At 40.3% G+C, this 24,432-nt stretch overlaps 1 protein-coding gene across 5 annotated transcripts in view; it reads left to right on the forward strand.

Annotated features, from left to right (window-relative positions):
• Positions 1-24,432, forward strand: part of FILIP1 (filamin A interacting protein 1) — a 125,531-nt gene that overhangs the window by 43,547 nt on the left and 57,552 nt on the right. For all 5 annotated transcript variants that reach the window (XM_080388105.1, XM_080388104.1, XM_080388107.1 and 2 more), the window contains one exon: positions 12,247-12,525. In XM_080388105.1, the coding sequence (XP_080244231.1) occupies positions 12,253-12,525 (273 nt within the window). In that variant the 5' untranslated portion in view covers positions 12,247-12,252. The remainder of the gene's footprint in view (positions 1-12,246; positions 12,526-24,432) is intronic.

Below are 24,432 nucleotides of genomic sequence, written 5' to 3' on the forward strand. Positions count from 1 at the left end.
AATCACCTACCATCTGTATATGCCTTCCCTCAGCTGGTTTTTTTTGATGACCAAACATTTTGATATTATTGTGAAAAGTCAAATCAGCCTTTAAAATTTGTATTGACAGACCCAGCGATGCCTTAATATTTAGAAACACTCATGAGTTCACTTGAGCCACACTGAGACCCACATTGCTTTTCTGTCATCTACCTCCTCATAGAAAATTGGAACTTAAAAATTATTTTCCAGATTTACTTATTAAAAATTAATCTCTAGTTTCTCTTGCTCTAAAAGAAAGCTAACATAGATCCATTATTTATTGCTATTTTTTAAATTACTGTTTTGGGGCAATAATGGCCAAATTCACCCCATTTTTCCTCCCAAGAAATAGTTCTGCACAAGGAGTTGTGGCTGGAGAGTCAAGTAAGCTCATTTCTTAGGCAGCTCAGTAAGGGTGAGCTTTTGACTCTTTTGTACTTTTTAGAAAAACTGTGTTCTCTTCTCCTCTCAGCCAGAAGTGTCCCTGCAGCAGCAGTCTGTGTGCTGATGCTTTGTAGAAAATACATCCCAACAGCACAAGCCACTTGAGCCTGCAAATTTATTAACACAAAGTTGGCAGGGCTGGTTATAGCAGGGACTGTGAGGGGTGGACGCAGTCCCACAGCCTCTGCCATGTCCTAACACTTGCCACCAAGTGTGGCACTGTGTCAGGTGCTGATAACAAGGTGCCAAATACCTGCTATTGCCTCCCCACCCAACAGGAAAATCGGCCTTTGTGATGATGCGTTTATGGATCCAGTGCCAGTTTATCAGTTATCTTACTGATGTGCCTGAATTCAGGGCACAGCCTCTTCAGAGAAGTCGTTAGTGGCTCAGAGGGGTGAAACTGAGACTTACAAGCACATCCCAAGGTCAGATGCAGCGGTGTCCTCCAACCATGCCCTCTCACAGGGAGGCTGGAGCAACACCACCCTCTGCCTAGCACCTTTTTCCATGGAAAGAAAATCAGGGGATGCTTTTCATGACAGACAGGAGCCATGGTGGGCTTCAGCAGTGGTCACTGGAGCTGCATGACTGAGGACAAGGACAGGCCTGAAGTCTTAACATAGCCTCAGAGAGCTTGGGCTCCATTCCAAAGAGTGCAGATTACAGACGAAACCTAAACTCCTAGCTCAGTCACACAAGTGAGGTACTTAAAGCTGAACAGAGTGAATTTGTGCAAGTGCAGATGATTTTAACTTGTAAAACACCCACTCCATTTGTAAGGGCTCTTTTTAACATCTTTCCATGGCTCTGAACTGAAATTACTTTCTAAGAAAAGCAGCTAAGAATTTTTTACTCTATCCTAGTGGGAAAAAAAGAAAGTTCAACCTTTTTTAAAAAGTGAAGTAAGGTAACATGTTTGGCTAGTTGCAACAAGGCGCACACAATTCACTCGGGTTTTATCCCTGTTGAAACCGGATTTTAAAAAGTCACAGACATTAAAGCAACTTGAATCTGGCAGCAGGTAATTTTACTTATGTTAATGCGGGACCAAGCCCATGAAATGATACTTGTGTCTTCCTTCCCTACTCAAAGTAGCTATCCTGTGTTTTCAGCTTAGCCTTTTTGCTCTGAAGTAAAAAGCCAGATGAATAGTTGAGCAGATTAGAATTGATAGGTTATTCAAAAAAAGATCAAAATCAGCTCAACCTGTAGAGGTAGGATAACTCTTTACCTTCGTTCTTTTCAAGTGAGGAAATTGTCTAGGGGTTTTGAAACCGAGATATTAGAAGAGGCACATAAATATGGTTCCTATAAGTAAAAGCTATTACAGTGGATGAAGCCATTTTCAATGCCCAGGTGAGGTAATGGCAGGGTTTCGTGCCGCTCCCTGTTAGCGTGAGGCATTGGTATTATTTAAATCGGTTAGGCTGACATTTACTTCTTTACTTTCTTTGCCACAAGTTCTGAAGTCAGTGGAAAGCCTGCAGGATTACTGGGAAATAATGACAGTCACTAGGCTGGCACTGCCAGGAATGAAGTAAGACTCTCCTTTCCTTTTACCTCTTTACAAATAGTAATGGGCTTTGAATAATGCCAAGTGCCACTCTGAAACCTCACAGTGCTAGTTGTCTTATCAGTGACATGAAGCAGAAAAGCTCAAAGTTTGTGCCACCGAGCACAGCAGAAGCCTGGTGTGAATGGGGATGTTGTGTGATCTCTCTGCTTCAGCTGCCCTGTCTCTTCCTGACCCCTGCTGAACTGCTCTATCTCCAGACCATCCTTCAGCAGCAACTTAAAACTACTCCTCTAGAATAAGTAATATACTTCTGCATGCCTTGACCTAACTTACTTGAAAAAATATGGATTCTTTTCTGTTTTCCCACCACCCTCTGCTTATTTTCTCTCTGCAGACTGTGTATTTATGGTGAGTTGCACTTTCCCTTTACACAGCTGATTAGTTTTCCATTTCCTTTGTTTGTAAAAGAGCAGGCTGTGGAAAGGAAAGGCTCTAAATTAAACAGTGCCAGGGCGTGAGCACAGATACTAGAGGGTGAATGTCTATGCTCTTATTAAACCACTGGAGTGGTCCCCGGCATGCTCCTGCTGAACCATTTGCGAGCATGTTTCAGGAGTCAGCATGGGCTAGGAGCAATTCCCAGCGGGCAGCGTGGATGCAGCCAGCATGTTATGGATGCTGAGAGGGCTTAAGAGCCTGAAGGATTTTCCAGGACAGCTGGCCTCACAGTCAAAGAGCAGTCCTGGACGTGGTTATTCACTAGTATACATGTAGCCAGATAATTCCTTTTTTCTTTTTTCTTTTCCCCTACAGGGTAAATATTATTATAAACCCACCAAAACTGATAGTGAAACTCAAGGGCAGGTTTATATCAAAGGCTATTTTAACTCCTTGTTTTGAAACCACCTAAACTTTACAGAGGAGAAGAACCTTCTGGGAGGTGGAAGGCAGCCCAGTCTAACGGAGGGGGTTAAATTCACCTCTCACCAAATGACCAGACGTTCATGTGCAAGCTGGTACTCTGTGTCTATCAACAACTGAAACTTCCTACAAAGGAGTCACTGAGAGAGATTTGGAACTTGCTCCCTGCTTTGTTTGACAGCTGAAATTTGAGATGCTGCAGATGTGTTTTTACACTGTTGCCTCTTGGAGACAATATTTGTAGAAGATACAGGTCTTCTGTATAATTTTCTTTCCATTTGCTGTAAAATCTGTAAGGGTATCTATATTGTGGGGTTGGTTTTTGCTATTTTTGTAAAACAGAAGAAAGATAAATTAGTCAAATGTAAAATGTAGCTATAGTTATTTACTGGTTTCAGCAAAATCAGAGCTGTGCAAATCATGGCTACCGAAAAGAATATGGGATTCACAATTCATGTCTGGTCAGCAAGAGACAGCAAAATATTTCCTTTGACCCAAAGCCTGAAGTTTAGTTTTGGGACATTTAGCTTTTTGCCTTGTCTTACACTCGTCAAAATTCAAGTGAATTTTGAAATAAAAAATAATTTTGAAGTGAAAATTTGAAATAGATTTCATAGAAAGCTAATAAGAGTAATTTCATCATTTCCTAATTGCATTCTCTATTTCCCTGTGGTTCACTTCTAGGTTAAAGCAGGATTGCAAGGACCACAGAATGACTTTGCTTTCCATGTTGTGTTCCCTCAGTGATATATCAGTTTTAGGTTTGTTTTGTTTTTTGGGTTTTTTTTATCATTATAAGGATAGGGACAAGGGACTCAGACGCAAGAGCTGTGACTATTATCAGCCTGCTCCTGTCTTTTGCTGCTTTCAGCATTTTCTTGCCATCTTGGAAGCAGAAAATGCATTGTTGTAGGAGCAGTGTTCTTTAAAAACTACTTGTGAGAGATACAGTGTATTTCCTAAGTCCATAGTACATTTGATCTTGCAGGTTACCAGCTTGGTTCTATGCTGTCAACAAAAAGGAATGACTAATGCTTACCTAATACTAAAGATTACTCATCTGCAGGAGAGAAAAATCTTTGGTAGGCCAGCTAATCTGCACCACCTCTTACCATTTTCCAGGCACGTTCTGGCTGTCAGATGATAAAACAAACGTTTAGTGGGTTTGGACTGAAACTAATGGTGACATTGCTACATTTATCTTCATGTGAAGTTCACAGTTTGATTTTTCAATTGAAATGACATAACTCAAAAGGGCAGAAAGCTGCAAAACAATATGTGAAGAATCATGATAGAGCACAGCGCGCATCCAACCCTCAAGGGGTGGCTGTGTTTCGAGACAGGCTCCATCAGCTGGGTGCAAGGTACAGAGCCCCAGGAAGCAGGGACATCTTTTTCCTCCAAGGATCCACGCTTTTCTTTTGAATCAGGAGTAGTCCTGGGCACAGGACACTCCAGTGGGCTGGAAACAGGCCAGGAAGAGGCATGAGTAGGAACCAACCTATTCCCATGTCTCCCAGCTCAGCTGAAATGTGCTAGAAAGGCTGCACAGTTAGCACTGTTGCCACCCACCATGCTTTTGGCCAGTCTCTTTCAGCGACATAACCACTCCAGAGGATAAATATCTAAACCCTCGTCAGACCTAGTAGTATGTTTGTCTAGTGGTGTCAGCTACTTGAGCTGTCTCTTCTCTATGACTCCTGTTTGTACTTTCTGGCAGCTGGGAAGCACAGTAATCAAAACATGGGTAAAGTGATATATAAAAGTTTATTTTTTTTTTGACTGAATGATGATCTAATAGCTTATCATTCCTCATGCATCCAAGATGTTTTTCCAGATGAAGGCTGGGAAACATGAATCTTTGTGTAACGAATCTGTGTTACTCCTTAGTTGGTCAGCATGCATTACTCAAGTAAAAGTATTCCAGCTGAAACCACAAGTTTTCCTGAAGATGACAAAATTAATGGAATTATACCAGCATAAACTCTGTTCTTTGTAATTCTGTGCCATAATTTAGCCAGCGAATAGTTTATCTTGGAATTTTTAAAAATTGTGTTAAAGTGGTATAAATCTGCCTTAGTGATGGCTGGGTTTCCTCCTTTAGTTTTGTGAAAGCCTTTTCTGCTTTCACACAGATTGTATCTATTCAGAATGGCACCTGGATATGGAATTTTCAGAAATGTTTTTCTTTTCTTCTTGAGAATACATTTATGCTTATTCCTTTCATTTCTTTTTTTCAAGCAGAGGTACTATTGTTGGCATAATCCTTGGTGAATATAATCCATGTGCCACTATGTCCCACTGTTATAAGATTCAATTTTAGAAGCTATAAAATAAAACTTTGATAAAGCAAAAAGGCTTTGCTGATTCTCATGCTGTACCTCAACAAGCTTGTCTGCTATAACTTTGCTACTTTTCTACGCTATTTGCAGGCAGCACCAAAATAGATTAGGGATTACTGAGATAGAAAAAAATAATCTGTCCCCTGCATCCAAAACAGTCACTGAATTTTTGTCAAATACCCTTAACAGGGACATATTCTGCTTCTTTCTCATAATTAAAAAGACTGAAAAGTTTCTTCCACTGATGAGACTCCATGTGTGGTATGACAAAGAAGGAGACACCATGACATTTGCCTGCCATGGGGTAATATACCCATCCCGCACAGTCTGCTCTGAGCACTGCCATGGCCTCTCCCCCTCACTGGACTGCAGGCAGCAGGTGCAGTCCAGGGACCAGCCCTATCTGCTGCATCTGGCAAAGGGCTTACATGGTGGGAGGGAGCCCACCAAGCAGCACTTCTAGTGCAGGTGGTGCAGACCCCACTATGGAGGCAGCGTCAACAGGATGACATGAGCATTTCTTTTTCAGTGCATGAGGGTCAGCATGCGTGTTTGTGTGTTGCTCCTCCTAACACCTGTATGACAAATGCTTTTCCAGTGCAGCAAGCAGACCAGGTGAAAGGATGAAGGCAGTAATGGTGTTACATAGCTAGACTAGCCACAAGTTCTCTCCTAGTTTGTGTAAGAATTACAGCCATGTGGCTTGGTTGTTTAAACTGTTTAGTTGTCCTGATTCATAAAGTATCTGCACCTCTGTGCAAACACTCCAACAACACTGACAAGCAACTAACACATGCTCTCACAAAAGCACATGGGTAACGTATAAGACTGTCAGAAGGAACAGAGACTTTGTCTTGCTTGCTCTTGCAGATAAGTGATGATCCATATGAGGGCAAGAGATTGAGGAGGGGTTAGAGAGCACAATGGATTATGCTTTAGGCATGAATGTTTAGAAATTCAGGAAACTCCAGAGCTGCTAAGGGTAGATATTTGTTCTGTTCTTCATTGTATTATTCATTTAGATTAGCACTCTCCTCTGACCAGCATGACTGAAACAAACACTGGAGTCATCTACAAAAGCAAACCCAAGAATGAAGTCTGCATTCCCTTGGCACAGTTTTGTTTGGCTATTGCACAGTCCGGAGTCTGACACATGTCTGCTTCATGCAGCATCGCTCAGCATGCGTCTCTACACAGTGCAGCCATCAGTTCCTAGCTGGTCCTATGACAACCTCTTGGTAGCATGATTTCTTTTATTTCTTCAAATCAGGTAATAACAACAAACATTTCCAAAGCCCAGGAAAGCCGCCTGTAATAGCTAATAATAAGGAATAACTAAAAATAAAACTGATAATTTTAATCAGTTTCTGAGGTGGTACGAACAGCGGCATCTCTACATGTTTGTTCTATGAAAGCCACGCCACTGAAGCTATGTAGCTTTAGTTCTCACTACCTAGAGCCCCTGGAGCTAAAGCCATCCATCCTCATCTGGAGTGGTCCTTGCTGAGGACTCAACAAGGTCAATTTGGTGCCCCTTTCTTCCTCTCTTCCTGATATCTCCAAAGGTGTCATCTTTTTTTTGGTGTTTTTGTTTGGTGTTTTTTTCTTGGTATCTACTACTACTTATGGATACAGACTGATAGTATTTTAAACATTTTCCAGCTCTCCTCTTCATTTATGGGATGTTGCAGATTTGATGGAGATTTTATATGATTTGGTCTCCATTTTGAATATATTTAAATTATTTTTCATTTCTGGTGCTATACATTGACTGGCAATCGCTGGGCAAAGATTTGGCTTGCTCAGTGCCTGAATTCTCAGCAGTCATCTCTCCTGTGTACCAAGCACTTCTGCACAGTGCTTTGTCCCTCTCCAAATGCCTGCACAGCAGACCCTCTGGAAGTTTTGGTTCCCTAATAACTCAGTTGCAGCAATTGTTAGCCTGTCAGAAACCCAGAACTTTCATGTGATATCTTATCAGTTAGATCTGCAACTGAACTCCAGACTACAAATTTATAGCCAAAGGCAATAACCATATCATGGCCGTAAATCAACTTTTTGTGTGTGTATATTATAACATTATTATGATGATTTTAAGGGAAAGCACTACAGAGCCAAGATCAGCATGTCCAATTAGCAAGAGGGACTATGCATTAAGTTTAAAGAACTCTTTTGAGTTATCTGATTCTAATAGCACTAGCAATGGAGCCTAATCTAACCTGTCACTTCAAGAGCTATAGGGAGAACAAATTGCTGTCAACGGGGGGAAGGTCTGGAACAGCATGCAGCCTGTCCTCTCCTGACATCCTACTCAGCAAATTCCTCACAGATTTTCTCCTGATGTCAGTAAAACTAACATAAAGGTTATTTCATAAAATCTTGTGTGGATTGCTAACTTGTGAAAACTGAAGGACCCATGCCCAGAACAACAATACAGACTGAAATAAATAATCATAGCATTTGTCCTTTGTGCTTAAAGCTTAACAAACAAGTGAAACAGAAGAGAGGCTGGAGAGTTCCTATGCCAAGTACCAATGCTGTGAGCACATATTGAAATGAGTAGCCAATAAATGTCAAAATCAAGGTGACTGATCATATAAAGACTTCTTGTTTGACTGGAGACTGTTAGCAAAGGTTTCCAGTTTAATATGCAATATGATAAGGGGTGGGAAAAACCCCAGTAGAGTTAAATATTAAATGCTAAAGTCATTATAAATCATACAAGCTATTTCTTCAGGGAACACAATCCCTTCAGCAGATCAGGAATGCTGTAAGATATAGAGACGTGATCAGGGCAGACAGCAGGAGGACGTTTGTTACCAGTGTTAGACTGGCAGGGTCCCCAGGATCGGTTTTGGAACCCTGGTGAAACAACAAATAGGCAAGTTTGGGGATTTTGGTATTTGTGTACTGAAATAAAGTTGTGCAACTGGTCAGAAACTTGCCTTCTCTATCGTGTACCATCAGAAATACAGATGGACATCCAAAATGATAATACTAGGCACTCCTTTCCAGCACACAGTATTTCAGCCAAGATCACTGGTATGTTCTGGCTACTTCACGCTGCTCTAATTAAAACTCAGTCATCCTTACAGCTGCTTTGTATTCCTAGAGCACTGCACAACAGCTGGATCATGCCGTTGATTTTGGCCCTTAAACTCCTTGGAAATTACTGTGTGAATATCAAAACGTTGGCCCTTTCTGTCACCATTTAAGCTTGAGTTCACCTGCATCTCTGGCTTCAGCACATAACACCTTTGCATTTGGATAACATGTTGGAAAAGTATCAACGTCGTAACTGAAGACAGAGTAGGTGTTAGTGTTACACTGATTTTGGCAGGCTTTTAGCATAGAAAGGCTGTTAGGGACAGTGTCTCCAAGAGTGACAGCGTGTCTGCCACACTTACTGTGATGTAAGACTTGCTGCAAAATAAATCTACAAGTGCTAAAGAAATTTTTAAAAAGGCCAGATTTGACTTACTTTAGCAACAGTCATATTCTAATTAGCTAGTTGATACAAAACTCCAGATCAATTGTTTAAGCTGTTCTGCTGCTGTATTAATGAATTTGTTAAAAAAATAAATTTTCATCTGTCCTTTGTAGACCTATATTGATTTACATCAAGTAAAAGAACACTTAAAATATGCATTCCTTATTTGTTTGTTGGTGTGCTTATAAACCTATAGTCAACTATGCAGCCTTTACATGCCTTCGTGAGTTGTGATCATCTCAGCTTCCACAGGGACAGGTGGATTGAAGCGGCTATCTTGAGTTATGATGTGACAGGGTGACACACCACATTTCATGAAGTCTAACGTATCCAGCTACGTGCATCTGGTTGATTAAGCAGTGCTAGATGTGGATGATGTGTCTCAACTAGTCATGAGTTAAATTTAAAATTAATTGTGCACCTTCAGGTCTAAGAGTTGAGTCATCTTACTACAGAGAAGTCACTAACATAGCATGTTACTAAGCAGAATACACTGTAATGTAATAATCTGTTTTCCACCGTAAAACATGTGTAAGACAGACTTGCAATATTTATTCTTAAAACATGTAGGATGTTCTAGAGCCATGGAGCCATTCACTGTAAGCCATGAAAAATAAGTTCGTTTAGAGATGAAAGTGGCTGGAGGCTGTGACCCATAGGGACTCAGAAGGAAACACTTAGAAAATAGAGACAGATTGAATCCCAAGTGCTCTCTCCTGAGAGGAAGCGTGGTTGGAAAGTTTAAAACCCATTAAAGTTAAACAAATTGAAAGGCCCTATCTGAGAGGAAACATAGTACAATGTTTATTTTTCCATTACAAACCTGAGACCTAAAAGATTTCCTGAGGTTCTCAGGTATTGTTCATGCTTATAATGGAGATCTGTTTTTAGAAAGCATAATTCATGTGTTTAATCCAAACTGTTTGATGAAAACCACACTGCATAAGCATTCAGGAAGTTAAAGGCCATTGTATACCTGTATCACATATTGTTTGGATAGGAGCAGACCTACAATGCAAGGAATCTCGTAGTGAAATTCTCTCATTCGAAAACATTGGGTCTAATTCTCTCCCCATTTATGCTGCTGGACAAATTCCACTGAATTAATGAAGTTAAGACATGAGTAACCAACGATAATAAAAAGACAATCTTCCTGCTGAGTGTGAAACTACCAAAATGCAAGGCTAATGTGAGCGAGAGATTTATAACACTGGCCTGAGTCAAGTCAGTAGCAAGACATAGCAGGCCCTGTGTAACATTAGCCAAGCTGGTCAGTCAATGTAATTCAGGTTTTGCCGCATCACTAGTGAATTGCTGCTCTGAGATCCTTATCAGACGAGTAAGTGTGTGATGTTAGCAATGTTGAGAAGCATCTGTTTGACTAATGAACAAGATGCAAACTAAATCCAGAGATTAAGTGAGAAGAAAGATTCGGAAGCAATGGAATATTATTCATTAGATCTATTGATATAAAAACTGGGCAAGCCTCAGACATACAGACTCTTCTTCACCTTTCTTCAGTCTGTGTGTTCAAATTGTAGTTGATTATAGAAACAGCAACATATTTCTCTGTGAAGATATTGCTTTCTAGTATTCTTGGACTGTCTTGGGTAAATTGGATTTAAGTAGAAAATTAAAGTACCAGAAAATATGACCACAAACAAATGTAAATTGGAGTAAGGCAACACAAACTTCTGATGGTTTGCCTTGTCTGTTATAGAAGCAATTTCAAGTAGGATGAATAATGTCTAATTTTCAGGAGACCAGCTTACTTTTTACATTTGAGTTTGGCCCCAAACCGAGCCTAAATTCACTATTGTCTTTGTACTGTTCATGACAAATACCTTGACTACAAAGAACAATCAAGGTCTTCTACAGTTGAACACTGAAGAAAATTACAAAGACCTACTTCAACATAACACAGGAAGGTGACAGGATAGCAATATAGGTCCATATAAAAACATGTCTGAGTATCCTATGCACATGTGTTTAATAGTGGTAAGTAATGAAATACACACAGATGAACCCACACTGTCTTCTGTGTGATTGTTAACCAGTGACACAGGGCAAGACCTTACAGAGTAAATAAATGGGATTTTAAGGGCTAGCAACCTCCCTGGCCAATCTGCAGGGTCAAGGGGAAAAAAGAGAGATATTCATAGGAGAAGACAGCAGACAGGCAGATTAAGCTAATTTTAGGTGAATGCATTGTGTGGATGACACCTTGAAAAGAGCTGATGGGTAAGAAAGAGAAGAACTGTGTAAAGATTTAAAGAAAAGGGCAAGTGGCTTAATTTGATATTGCTGAATGACATTCAGAAGAGGGAATCAGAGAAGACTTGTTTAGTGATGATATGCAGGAAGGATGATTTTCACAGCTGTGTTTTGTGGGACACCAAGGTTATGTTTGTTGTAAACTAAACAGTTCCAAGGCCCCCCATTCTGTGTTAAATAGCACAGTCTAGCTACGCTTGTACTGCTAAACTCTCTTCTCTTCCAGAACAGGGTGGCTGCATCTGGAGCTGGCCTGGGTTAATTCCTGAATTGTGCTTAGGAACTGGTTGGAAGAGTGGTAGTTTACCTGGACCAGAAGTGTGCCAGGAAGTGTGGTAAAAATTTAGCGATACAGTAGGTCAAGTGTGAGAGCTCAGGAACATTTGCTGTCACTATTTAATTTCCTAGGATAGATGTAGTCTAAGAGTGTAGTGTAAGTGCTTAAGAGGACAGAGATGTGAGCATTCGATAACCATGACCTGACATTTTGGAGAAACCTTTAATCTTCTGGAACGACTGCATTGATCTTGCTCATTTACCTCTTAGCGGTTTCATGCCCTCTGTGTTCTTTTTTCAAAGTGCTTTTCAACTTTCCTTTACGGCACTTACTGTCTAATAATCTCATGCAGTATTTAGCTTAAGGTGGAGTTTACCACTTGATTCAGTCTGCATTCCCTGTTTTTCTTGGTTACCTGGAATAAAACCACTGCTTCACTTAGGGAAACTAGAGAGAGAGCTTTGTTTGTCATGCATTGTCACTCCGCTCTTGTGGATAATTTATACTCAAGAAATATGCTTTTGTAACGTTCATTTGCATTCCTCTCTCTCAAGTAAACCTCATGTTAAAATAAGATCTACGTAACAACATGCTTTGTTTTGTATTGAATTGTGAAGGATCAAAATGTTGACTGAAACCCTGGAAAATGTTCTTTATAATTTTTCTGCATAATTTTTAAGTTTCATACATTTAAACTCATATCAGCATCTTAACATGCTGAAAAAGATGGTTACCCTTACTTTAGCGCTCTGTTAAATTTATAATTAATGACCTGGATTCACTGTCTGCCACACACAGAGTTGTTGAAATAGTTGAGTTTTCTACTGCTGTCTCTTGAGCATGACAGTATTTTTCACTGTTTAGAAAATTGTTGTTCTTCCAAAAGGCAGTATTTCCATTGCGACTTTTTTTATATAATCTTGTTTATAAATGCATCTTTATGTTTGTTTCTTTTTAGGTAGGGATGAGATCCCGAAACCAAGGTGGAGAAAACTCGTCTAACGGGCACTTCTCCAGTTCCAAGCCTGTCATCAGCCATGCAGAGAATGAAAAACTTCAGGAGGATGCCAAGAAAAAGAATAAACCTCATCGGAAGGAAGATGAGGTCATGGTTTCAGCAACTGTCAAACGGCACTCAAAATCACCTGGACCTACTGAACGAAAGAACAAGAAGTCCATAGAACTTTCTAAAGAGGACTTGATAAAACTCCTCAGTATAATGGAAGGAGAACTGCAGGTAAATTAAACATCTTTTAAACTGTATTTTCAATGTACCTATTTATTTTTTGGTTGTCCAAAAAGCACAAGGTTCAACTGACAGGGATATGAAAATTTAAGGCAAAGGACGGTAAGGACAAAGCAGTGGTAGCTGGTGTTTAACAGGATAGCCATAGCTTTAAGTACTGCTTTATTTACCGTCTCTACCTGCAGCTACCAAAGCAAAAGAAATTATAAACACCTGTCAGAACTGAGGAAGAAAGGGGCATCTGCAGGTCTTGAACACTTAAAAAGAGGCAGAAGACCACCACAGAGGAATCAGTTGTGGGGGACAAGGGGTGGGGAGTAAAATAGTGAGTGTCGTTACAGTCAGTAATGCAAAGATTCAAGAGGCAAATCTGCAAGTCAGTGATACTGAAGGAGGAGTTAAGATGGCCCCTGGACCTTCTGCATGTTCAGATTTTGCTCAGGGCTCAGCCAGATCTCTGCCTGTCCCACCTGGCTTCCAGTGCTCTGCACATTCCCTGCCTTACAAAGACCCATTAGTTTTATTTCTTGGAGTAGTGCTTGCTTGAAAGTCTTCTCAGTTGTCCTGGCTTGCATGTTTATTCAGCCCAGTACTAAGTCCTCTGTGGCAGGCAGCCTGATTTTGTCCTTAACTCCCCTAAATGTCCACCCCCTTCTGAGGATTCTCTTTAATGCTGATAAATCATTGAACTCTCAGAAGTGTCATCCTTCAGGGAATTTCAAAATAAAAAGCTGAAACATGGTATTTAAAAAAGTCCATATGAAGACTTCTGACTTTTCAAAACTTATCCTCTTTTGCAACAGGAGGGCTTGCCAAATTTATAAATTCTTTTGTTTGCACTTTAGTAATATTTTTCACTGAACCTATGGACAAGCAGAAAAAACTGCCCAACCTGTGTGAAAACATTTTGTCTCACTCCCTTTATTCTAGTTAACCATCATTATTTAGCATTTTATATAAGGCTTTACTTTTTCCCTAAACTCAGATTCATAACATTTTTGCTTTAATTTTAGACTTGTGACCATCTTATCCGATTAAAAGAAGCAATTGTTTTGCTAATTTCTTGGTATGAGTCATCTGAGTTGCACCATTACCACAATTCTGAGATTTCATCCTATTAAGTATCATTAAATATCACTCTTCCTGTACATAACTGACCTTCAGTTTGTTGGCAGGTACTTTCAAATTTCAAGAAATATGCATTCAAACTAAATAATTTTGTCACAAAGACAAGGAATGGTCATTCTGCAGTGAAAAACTGTAAAAAACCTGTTGAATGCAGTTTTGCAAAGGAAAAAACGTTTTAGCATTATAGAACAGTTATCCATTTTTACAGTGCTTCATTTTACTTTATAAAAAAACTTGTGTATGTCATTTCCTAGAAGATGGGGCTAGGATGCAGCTTCAGTGATGATTAGAGCCAAACCTCATTAGAAATGTATCACGCTCATGTTGTTCAGAAAGGTTTACCCTGAAGTCACCTTTGTGGTCTGGAGAGGGGAGGCGAAGAAAATCACTAATATTTCCTGGGTGGCAATAAATGTGCTCTTTATTCTTATTTCTGTATATTTCTCCTGCTCAATACATGGAAATGTGCCTCTTCACCATAGCCTTTTACACTGTGGGGGAGTTATACAACCTTTAAAGGACTACCTATGTTCTCATTATCCCTATGGGGAAGATGGGGATAGCTGCCATCTGCACTGTAATATAGTTGAAAATCCTCACCAAGGTGATACTCCCATTGTCCTGGACAATATTTTTAGGGATATTTGTACATACAGACCCCACAGAGATGTTAGACACTGATAAAGCTTCCTGGCATCATGGGAAGATTGTGAGCATGCCACCATGGTGGCAGCCGTAGAGTATGCCTGTTCTTCTGCTCCTACTGCCAGGCAGGGAAGAGAATCATTATTCTTTTTAATCCACAGAAGTTTTTAATTTCATTTCAAAAAGCCCAGTTTTAGTTATTTACCTGGTACCTGTGTTGAACTGTCACTGAAGTGGGCAAAGCTGCAGCACTTTGGCTCGAGATGAGAGCCTGGCTTTGATGCTGCAAAAGAAGATGAGCCAAAGAAGACTCCAGCCAAAGTAAATGCTCTGGCATTACCTCCTGGCTGTCACAGTGACCTAATGCACTGAGTCATTTCATGGCTTTTCATTTTCGGATCTGTTAGAACATCTCTGGTGGCTGGCTGGTGTTTGTTGGACTGACAAATCAGACTGTGGGTTTATTTTGAAGCCATTTCAATACTGGCAAAGCAAGCATGATATAGGCCTAAATGTAAGAAAATTTTGTTTTGAGAATAACAGCAGGCTGTACCTGTAGGGAGATCAAATATTTTCTGAAGAACGGGATAAAATACCATGACTCTTTACAGCCGTGAGCAGAGAGGATCTTATAGCTGTACCACAAACGCAGAGCAGGGTGACACTGCCTTATAAACGCCAGTGAGCTCAGGAAGCAACCTGGTCATGACAGCCATGGGGTTAGCAGGGTAAACTGGTAATGTGTACAGATCCTTCATGTGCTTAGTTCACTATTCACGTAATTTAACAACATAGGAAACACTGCCATGCCACGTTGCTGTCAGTATCAATTTTGAGTCCTTACTTTGGGACTTGACCTCCCAGCTCATCATTTTGAAGGTGAATCTGCAGGTAAACCATGGAAGGGCAGTGATGTTTATGTCTTTTTGTTTGGTTTTGTTTTGGTTTTTTTGTTGTTTTTTGGGTTTTTTTTTGTGGGTTTTTTTTTTTTTTTTAATTATAATTACCTCAGGTAGCTTGCCTGTGCTTTAGTTTCTAAGGCCAAGTTGGCCTTGGCTTTTCCTGTCATCAGATTTCCTGGCAGGGCCCTGTGCACTTACAGAATACAGAGAAGGAAAGGCTTTCATAAACAGCTGAGGTCACCGTAGCCTAGGCCTTATTTTGTAAGAAAACAAAAGGGGAGAAAAGGTATACAGGAGCTGTGGCGATGAAACTGTATCCCAGTATACATAGCAGGAGAGCTCTTAAGTACGGCCTCTCTGAAGGAGAGTAGGAAACAAATTGACTGATGACAGGGATTGATTTTAAAGGCCTTATAGCTCTGTGGAGTGTCTTGTCTTGTGAGATCTCACAGGTCATATAAAAAACCAGTGATTACATGGTCTTTAAACACATATTGACTCTACAGGGGTAAAAAATCCATAAAGGATTTATTCCTATATCTGGGGAAAAAAAAATATATCTGATTTTTAAATGCTGCAAAACTGAATTGAAAAGAAAATTTCTAATGCAGGTAGAAAGAATTGGACCATGAAGGCATGGTGTTAATTTGCCTAGTTGTCACAGTGACTTCAGACAAACCAACATGTGAATATTATTAATTACAGAGCAACACAGGCAGTGAAGACCTTTACAATGATTATATAATCCTATCAGTGGTTCACAGATTTTTGTCCAATGGCCTACGTATTTGTCCTGGCAGGAATATATTCCCTGTACACATTCTGAGCAGCAGCCATTCATCTCCAGCAATACCAACACTGATTTTCAACATTTCCTGATTAGGGGCCCAAAAGGAAACGGGGAGTAGTATTCATACATGTTTACCATTCATTCTTCTATTGCATGTTGGAACAAAACCCTCACAATAATAAAAGTACATTTATGAAGACAGCATCACACTACAAATCATTGGGTTTTTTAAGAATAATATCTTAGCCAGGTTCTGTGCCTATTTCCAGATGACAGTTTAAGCTTAAGGAGACAGTTTCCTATATTTCACACCGATTTAAATAGGACCAACTTTTCCACTCAAGGCCTTCATTATAGCCAGTGGTTTACTGTGTTTCTCCAGTGCAGAAATGGCATTCATCCCCTGCAGCTCAGCCACCCGTTCCTGTTGAGGTCCTTTACATGCTTTAGGGCTGAGGGAAATGTTTCCTGAGAGCCTGGTGCGGTGGAGGAGCAGAGCTCTGCCCCTCAGAGCTAGGCAGCCATGGGGTATGAATGAAATACATGTTAAGGTATGTTTCCTCTGATGCAGGCCTGAGGATGTTGATGGGCAATATGTGAAATGTGATGTCTTGGAGAATAGTATGTATAGTGTACAAATTAGATGTAGACTAATCACAAGCCACAACTCCTGAGAAGTCTTCAGACTTCCGAATGGTCTAATGTAACACTGGGTTTGGGCTGACTTTTGAAGGGAAACACTGCATAGCAGATACTCAGAGGTAAACCTATTTGCATAGCATCCCTCCTTCAAGGGGAGAGGCCAAATGACTCCACTGTCAAAAAAGCCCTTTTCTTTAATCTGTATTTATTTAAGACTTCATTTAATAGTTACCTTGAGTACTCACGCAAGGTGTCAGAGTGATAGCTCCCAAGGAAGGATGTTTCTCCCCTTGCCTGGGGAGCAGCAGCCAATGCACCCCATAGCAAGGTGTGCTCCCTCTGTATATCGAAGCTCACACTTGTCATGTCCAGTTTGATTTTCTCTATCTGATGAGGTTGCTATTGAAAACATCATTCCAGGATTAAGACTGCCAGTCTGGCATTAGTAGCTTAGTTGCATTTGTGCCACCGATTACCAAACTGCAGATTGCACTGGTGCTTCGTCAGCTGCAGGAGGGGTTATTGTAGAACAGATACAGGTACAGGGGGCTGGCTGCTGATGGTTCAGACAGGGTAATCATGTGGGGAAGGAACTCTCTAATCTGACAGAGCCAGGATGAGGTCACCTTCAGATGGGCTGCAAGACTTTCTTCTTGACCTGGGTGTGTGAGGGAAGGGGTAGCAGAGGTGGGTGAGGGCTTTGTGTTTTGTTCTGTCTAGTGAGGTCTAGGAAACACGTAACAGTGGCTGTACATCCTGTCACAAGGGAAATCCTCTCTCGTAACACACTCCATTAACAGGTACCCATGTGGGTATAGGTGGTGTACTACCTATTGTGTTCTAACATTTTTAAAGGTATTTTAGTATTGTAACCATGTCTCTACCAGAAAGCTAAGCTTTGTAAATGTAAAGGAAAGGAAATTTCTTTACTGTTTCCATTTGTCTGCTTTTTACTTTCCTTTTTCTATAGCTACATATTTTCTTAATATATTTCATTCTATAATAACATTCTGTTCTCTTTCCTAAGATCAAAATTTTCCTCTTTCTTCAGCTTTCCTTCCCTCCCTTATCTCTCTAGTTGTGGCCTTTTTCCTTATTCTACCTTTTTGTCACTTCCTAACTTAGGCTTTCTTCATCCTCATACTGCAGATGCATTGACTAACCCTTTTCCTGAGATTCCTGGTAAAACAATTGTAAAAGATCTGCTGCGAATCAAGTCCCAGCAGCTAATTCTTTAGACAACCACTTCATTTAACCTTTGTCATGAATAAGATTAGTTGGGTAAACCTTCACTAGTCCTATTGGAAAACAGGTCCAGAACTGAAAAGCTTTAATGTATAGTAAATTTCTGTCTTTTAATTTCTAGTGAAACCTTCATGATATGGTGCTATACGTTGATCATGCTTTGAAAAGCCTACCTCTCTCCCTACTGTTTAGTGCCTGATGTGTTTGTAGGCAGCAGTCTCACACTCTAAGCCTTCATTTTGCTGTGCTAGCTGTGCCATGTCCTTTTAGTTTCCTCTAGCAAAATAGGCTTTCCACGTCTTCTATCACCCCTTCATCGGCACCTGTTAAACCCTGAGTTCACCTTGTCTTTTTGTCTCTGTAACAGGAACTGCACACAGTGCAGGAGGATAGAGTTCACTGGTGTCTTGTATATTGGGTTTAATACTTCTCGTTCTCTGCTGACATGGCTTTACTTGGCCTTCCCATCACTTGTCAGTCTCTTTGATATAAGTGAGAGAGTTTGACGCTGTAGCTGTAGTTGTGATGTTTTTCTCTCTCTTTTTGCTCTTGCTGCAATGTGTAAACTTTCATACAATGCCTTTAACTGCTTTTGTTTCAAGCTTGACTTTCCTGAGATGTTGAAACAACATTGTGATAGCCACCTAGGTATCACTCAGTTAAAAACAATGTACAAAGTCCTGTATTTTTTCTTCAGTGCCTTTCTTGATACTCTTGCGTTAGTATTATTTAATACCAAGCTGGTGTTAAAAGGGCTAGATAGGTGGGTAGAAATGAGATGTGTTTCTTTTGGGTAATAATAAAGTCAGAAGAGAAAGGTGGGACAAGGTGTCTTGGCACCAGAGGAAGGGGTACATAACAGTGAAGAGAAGGAGTTTTCAGTCATTAGCAAAATCTCACAGTTTGAGAAGCTGAAGAAGAGCCAGAGTGGAAACAACAGGTAAAGCCAGAGAAAAATGCATGTAGAGTAGCTTTGGCTAAGTGTTTATAACTGCAAATTCTTGTTAATTGGATTGAAATAGTTCAGAATTTTCTGAGCATATCATACAGATGAAATTCAAATTCCCTGAGAGAAAAAAAACTTGCAATGTACAGAGTGACAGGGAAAAAGAGAAGATAGGGTTAATGTGAGGAGGGAGAGGTGACTTAAGGAGAATGGAATGAGGGGAAAGAGGTTGGGCAATAGAAGAAAAAGAGTGCAAGGAAAACGGGAATACAACAGTGATAAATGGAACCAAGCTAGAGACATGGAAAGGGGACATAGAAAAGGCAAGACAATGAAGAGAAAGGTGGTATCCACACTGCTGCAAAAAGATCCCTAAAAATATCTGGTGTATCCTAAAAATGAGTTAAAAAAAATCTCTCCCCTCTGACTGACCCCTTGTTTGTTTGTGTTTTCCTGGTGAAGCAGGACAAAAAAATGAAGTTAGGATAGCCTTCAGACCATAAATGCTCTCTTCTATTTCCACTGAATAATTTATAACCAGAGATTAATTTTGTCCAGAGTAGTATGTTTTTTCTGTAGCTTGCAATCATTGCTGTGCAAAGTGCAGGAGATACCATGAGAACTAAGCATGGCTTGTCTAGCAAGTCCCAGAATCATGAATTTTAAAATAGAACCCTGCTGTTTTATAAGAGGGGGAAAAAAAGCGCCCCAAACCCAAACAACAAAACATAAGACAGTATACTGAAATATAATATAATTTTGCTATTTGGGCAATTTCCTGCTCCCTCTGAAATTAAGGGCAGAGGTACTAACAACCATAGAGATTATAGTCATCTCTTTGGTAATAAAATTGCTTTAGAGTTATATGTTTTTCAAAGTAATTATCCTCAATAAAATGTCACTGTTACTGCACAGCTGTAGGCTGAAAACCTTTTTCACAAAGACATTTTAACATCCTTCTCTGTTAATGACTGAGCTGTACTTAACAGAGCTACTTCTATGATGTTATTTAGGCTTGGAGGGTCAGAAGAGAGAGGAATAATTCACAAGTGTCTCTGATCCATTGAACATCTCATCTAGACTGGAAGGAAGAGTATGAACAGCTTGGGTTTTTTTCCAAAATTCTTGGTCCTCTGTCCAAAACAGAACAGTAAGGACTGCTCCAGATCAACTTTTAAGTTTTGGTCTTGTTCCCATTCGGATCAGTGCCTTTAACAGATCCTCCTTCACAAGCTTTTAAAAATAATTTTAATCAACCAATGTAATTTGATTTTTTTTTCATTTACTTAATAGAAATTTTATACTCAGTGAAACAGTAATGTGAAAGCTTGTATCTTTTCTCATTTTCTTGAGAGAAGGCTCACTCTGAGAGAGGGGACATGGCCAGCCCTTTTGCAATAAATGCTAGATGCACGGACTTGCTGGCTTTTTAAAATATCTGGGATTCTTGGGAGAGCTTGCAATGAGCACGTCTTATGTATCATAATGCTGTCCAGTACTCTGAGTCACCAGTTGTTAATGTAACGTTGCAGTTGTAGCTGAGTCTGGTTTTATTAACTTTACTGCCCCAGTTGTGCATTTATTGAGTTTGTGTCTCCTGTTCTCCAGCTGAGGATTCAATAAGCTCTTGAGAGCAAAACAGATTACTTTCCATCCAAAATGAGTTTTAATAAAAGCAAATATAAGTCTTCATATAATAATTGTGAGAACATGGCTATCTGAGAAAATGTCTTGTTTCTAGGGTTAAAGGCTCCACCTATTGGTTGACTAAAATGAGAGAAATGTAACATTTTCGTATAGAAAACTGCTGGCCCTACTGAACATCCTGTGCCTTGCCACATCTTTACAAAACTGCTGGCTTCAGTGTAGAATTTTGCATGATGTCCAAAACAAAATGAGCTTGGTGGCTTATTTCTGAGGGCTGTGCACATGCAGCACCCAGAATGATACACTGCTGAGACACTATGAAGGAAAGTCCTTTCCTAAGACAGGAATGGTTTGGATTTTGCAAGTGAAGTCTTTCTCATGCTGGAAATGATTGTTTTTCTTTGCAAAGTAATTAGCATCAATTCTTCCATGCCAGCAAAATGAATGGAACTTCCAGGCATTTGTCACCTTCAAGTTTAAACAAATCAGAAACAGAAGTACTGATGCAGTCAGCTTTATAATGAAAGGCTGTTTCCCCAGTATGGGCTCAGGCAGTCTCAGCAGTTCAGGCAAAATGGCATTTTGAAGGGCTTCAGAGTCATTCCTGGGAATGCAATGGGAGGATGGAGAGGGGAGAGCTTGTCCAAGTGGGGTTTGGGGAGGGTGAGGGGAAGGACAGACAGTGGCGAGGATCAGAGGGATTTCAGAGACAGCAGGAGGCTGTGAGGGCATCGTGGGCATGGCTGGGAGTCGCTCCGTGCCTTTCATTGCCGTCACTCTCTAAGTTACTTCACTCTAAGAGTTCACAGCACTCCCCTCGTTTCCTTCGACAAGTCCTCTGTTCAAACAATTGGCTACACTGGTGAGCGCTTGCTGTAATGCAGTCCTACTGTTCTTGACCATTCATCAGTCATCAGTAACTTGAATGCACATCCGTGTAACACACAGCACTGAAAAACAGCTTGTTGAAGCCAACAAAACGCTTGGACAAGAGAAAGTTGTGTATACAGTTTATTACACATGTATACACACGTCTGTTGGTATTCCACTCTGAGTTTCTGAGTTGTGCTCATGTCTCCACAGAGGAGGCAGAAGGATTTCCTCTGAAATTCATCATCCTGATGGCTATGGCCCGACTGGCACCTATGGTCCCACTCCAAGCGTGCTCATTCCTGCCACAAGGCAGCTAGATCACTGCAGAAAAAATACCTGGGCAATTTTGTTCCTCTTGGAGAGGGGGTACTTACACCAGCAGCTTCAAGTGCCTCCCTGGAGTTCAGGTCAGACCACCTAATCTCTTATTCTTCAGTTCCTTATACAGTCAATGAAGCACTTTCAAAGAGCAATTTAGACAACCTGAGTTAAATGTCTAATGAAGATACTTTTTAGTTTTGAGTGCGTTTCAACAAATTGGGTATAGTATAGAAGTACATAAACGTGGAGGAAATAATATAATGAATGAGAGAAACTGAATGGAACAACTATATTGATGTTGGAGTGCCATATTTTTGGTATTATTCGCAGCATTAGTACCTAGATCTTATATATACTTATGAATTAAATCTTGCAGCATTTCTAGGCAGTATTATTTCCTTTATGGAATGGAAATTGGAGCATGGTGAAGTTAATTTTATGTGTGAAACACAAGAAAAAGGTCCATGAGCAGAACAGGGATCTCCTGAGTCTCGGTCCAGTCTGGCTAACAAGATTAAGGGGCAGATGATAACATAAGAAAGAGGAAAAGGAATGCTTTTTCTGTTATTACCCTTTCATTATTCTTCTGTTTTTTCTTCTGAAGGAGGTGATAACTGGTCACTAAATAAGTTGTGGTTACAAAAGGAACATGACAACTTACTATGTGACTCCGGCAATATAAAAACACCGCAACGTGCAAAAGTGCTGCAATATTAATGACTTCCTATACTGCTACAGTAGCTCAAGAGTGGCCATTCACCTATGGTATGGAAAGCTGCAGACACTTCCTTAGCACGAGTAAACCAGGACAGGGAGTTAGTCACTTGGGTTTTCATGTCTGATTTGGAGTACCTGAACCAGGGAACTCTCTGCCTTTCCAAGCATTGTGGTGACTAGCGCTGGTCAGAAAAAAAAAAAGACCTAAAGTTGCTTTGTTAATTAGCTCATTTGTTAGGATGTACACTGCACCATGCAGCCACATACCGGCCCTGAACTGCCAATACAGTCATTTGTGCGCTGTTAATGATTCTTCCTGCTCAGGAGTCCAAAAAGGTGTTTTAACAGATGTTCCTTCCTCTCTCTGCTGGATAGTTGGATCAATCTGCCGTCTCTGCTTGCTGCTGGGCTTCAGGTCATGTGCAAAATGTTATTGTATGGTTAATATTGGCTGAGACATAAACTATATGACTGGAAACAGCAAACCCAAAACAGCGGGTTTAGCCATTGTGATGCATTGCTGAGGCATGTAAAGCACATCCCAACATGCAGATTTGTGCGCGTAACTGACGGCGATGCCTTGCACTGGTCTTTCTGTGCTGACTGGATCATGACACTGTAATTCTATATGCTACAGTAACTGCCTCAAAGTTCGATGTTATCGAGCATAACACTCTTTCAATGTGAAAAGACAAGACAGGATATCCCAGACCCTAATAATTCTGAAAACATCAAGCAGTGTGGAGTTAATACTTCTCGGGGCCTTGCCATGGGAATTTTCTGGCTGTGGCCCAGACTACAGATAATTAATTATGTCAGTGAAAGGCTCTGGTGGCCTGTTTTCTTCAGAAAAAAGTGACATCATCCATGGAGCTCTCTGGCAATAAAGCAGAACAAAGCTGTGTGGGCAGGAAATAACAGACAGATGTCTTCCAGTGCTCATTTGATCTGTTTCAAAGCTTGCTGTAAGAAGTAATACATTGCTCAGTGCTGCTTCTCCTCAGCTCTGCAATCTTTAGTGTGGACTTTTTAAACATAAGAGGCCAAATTAATCTCTGATGTAATTCTTCTGGAGCCACTTCAGAGGGTTTGTGCAGTGGATGAGCTGGTCTGTCATGTGCCTATCCTTCAGTATTGGTTTTAGAAGGACTTTCTGTGTTATCACTGTAAGAAAACGCACAACAAAATGAAATACACTGTATAGCTCCAAAGGCTTCATACAGGGCCAGAAAGTTCTGTATGGTGTGGAGAAGGCAGAACATTCCTCTATCATATCCCCAGAGTTATGAGGGATCCCTTGCATTTCCAGATATATTTCACTAAACTTTTGTACAAAAACATGATGGTCACTTTTAATCACTGAAGTCATCTCTTTACCTCTAAAGTAAATCATGTACATAGACCCAAGTCCCAAAAAGTTAAAAGAAATTCATGCAAGTGAACTCAGCAATTTCAAGTATTAAGAAATCAATCTAAGATGAAAAGCAAGAGAATAATTCTGCTGTACATAGAGTCTTCCTTGCAAGAAAAACTATGTATACATGTAATTAGCCAGCATTTTGCATGCGTCACAGAGTGATATAAACAAGGGTACTTCAGATATCTGCTGTAGGAGAGAAAAATATTTCTTGAGTTTTTAGCAAAGAAGAACTTTGTACGATGTAATATGCAGTAGGGCCTCTAACTTTCCAGCTTTGAAGCATGCTTTGTACACGAAGTGCATCTGACCTGGAAGGCAAATTGCTACCCAGTCCTTATAGCAGTGCGTAGGGACAGTTTGAAGAATCAGGCCTTTAACAAGCAGCATTCCAGTAGGCAGGTGTAATTTTTGTTACTTTCTCTACTTATATTCATAGTATCATGACAGAAAATGAAGGAAGTGCACTTTCCTTTTAATTATGTGAATTTCCTCCTGGGGTAAGAAAAGAAGGGAAGTTACTGAGTTTAAAAAGGGAGTAATGGTTAAGTTTTGCAGATACAGGGGTTTGAGTACACCTGCCTGAAGATGCTTTCTTTATTAAAGTAAACAAAGCGAAATTGTG

The sequence above is a fragment of the Falco punctatus genome (assembly GCF_963210335.1).
Source record: "Falco punctatus genome assembly, chromosome: 5".
Taxonomy (NCBI): Eukaryota; Metazoa; Chordata; class Aves; order Falconiformes; family Falconidae; genus Falco; species Falco punctatus.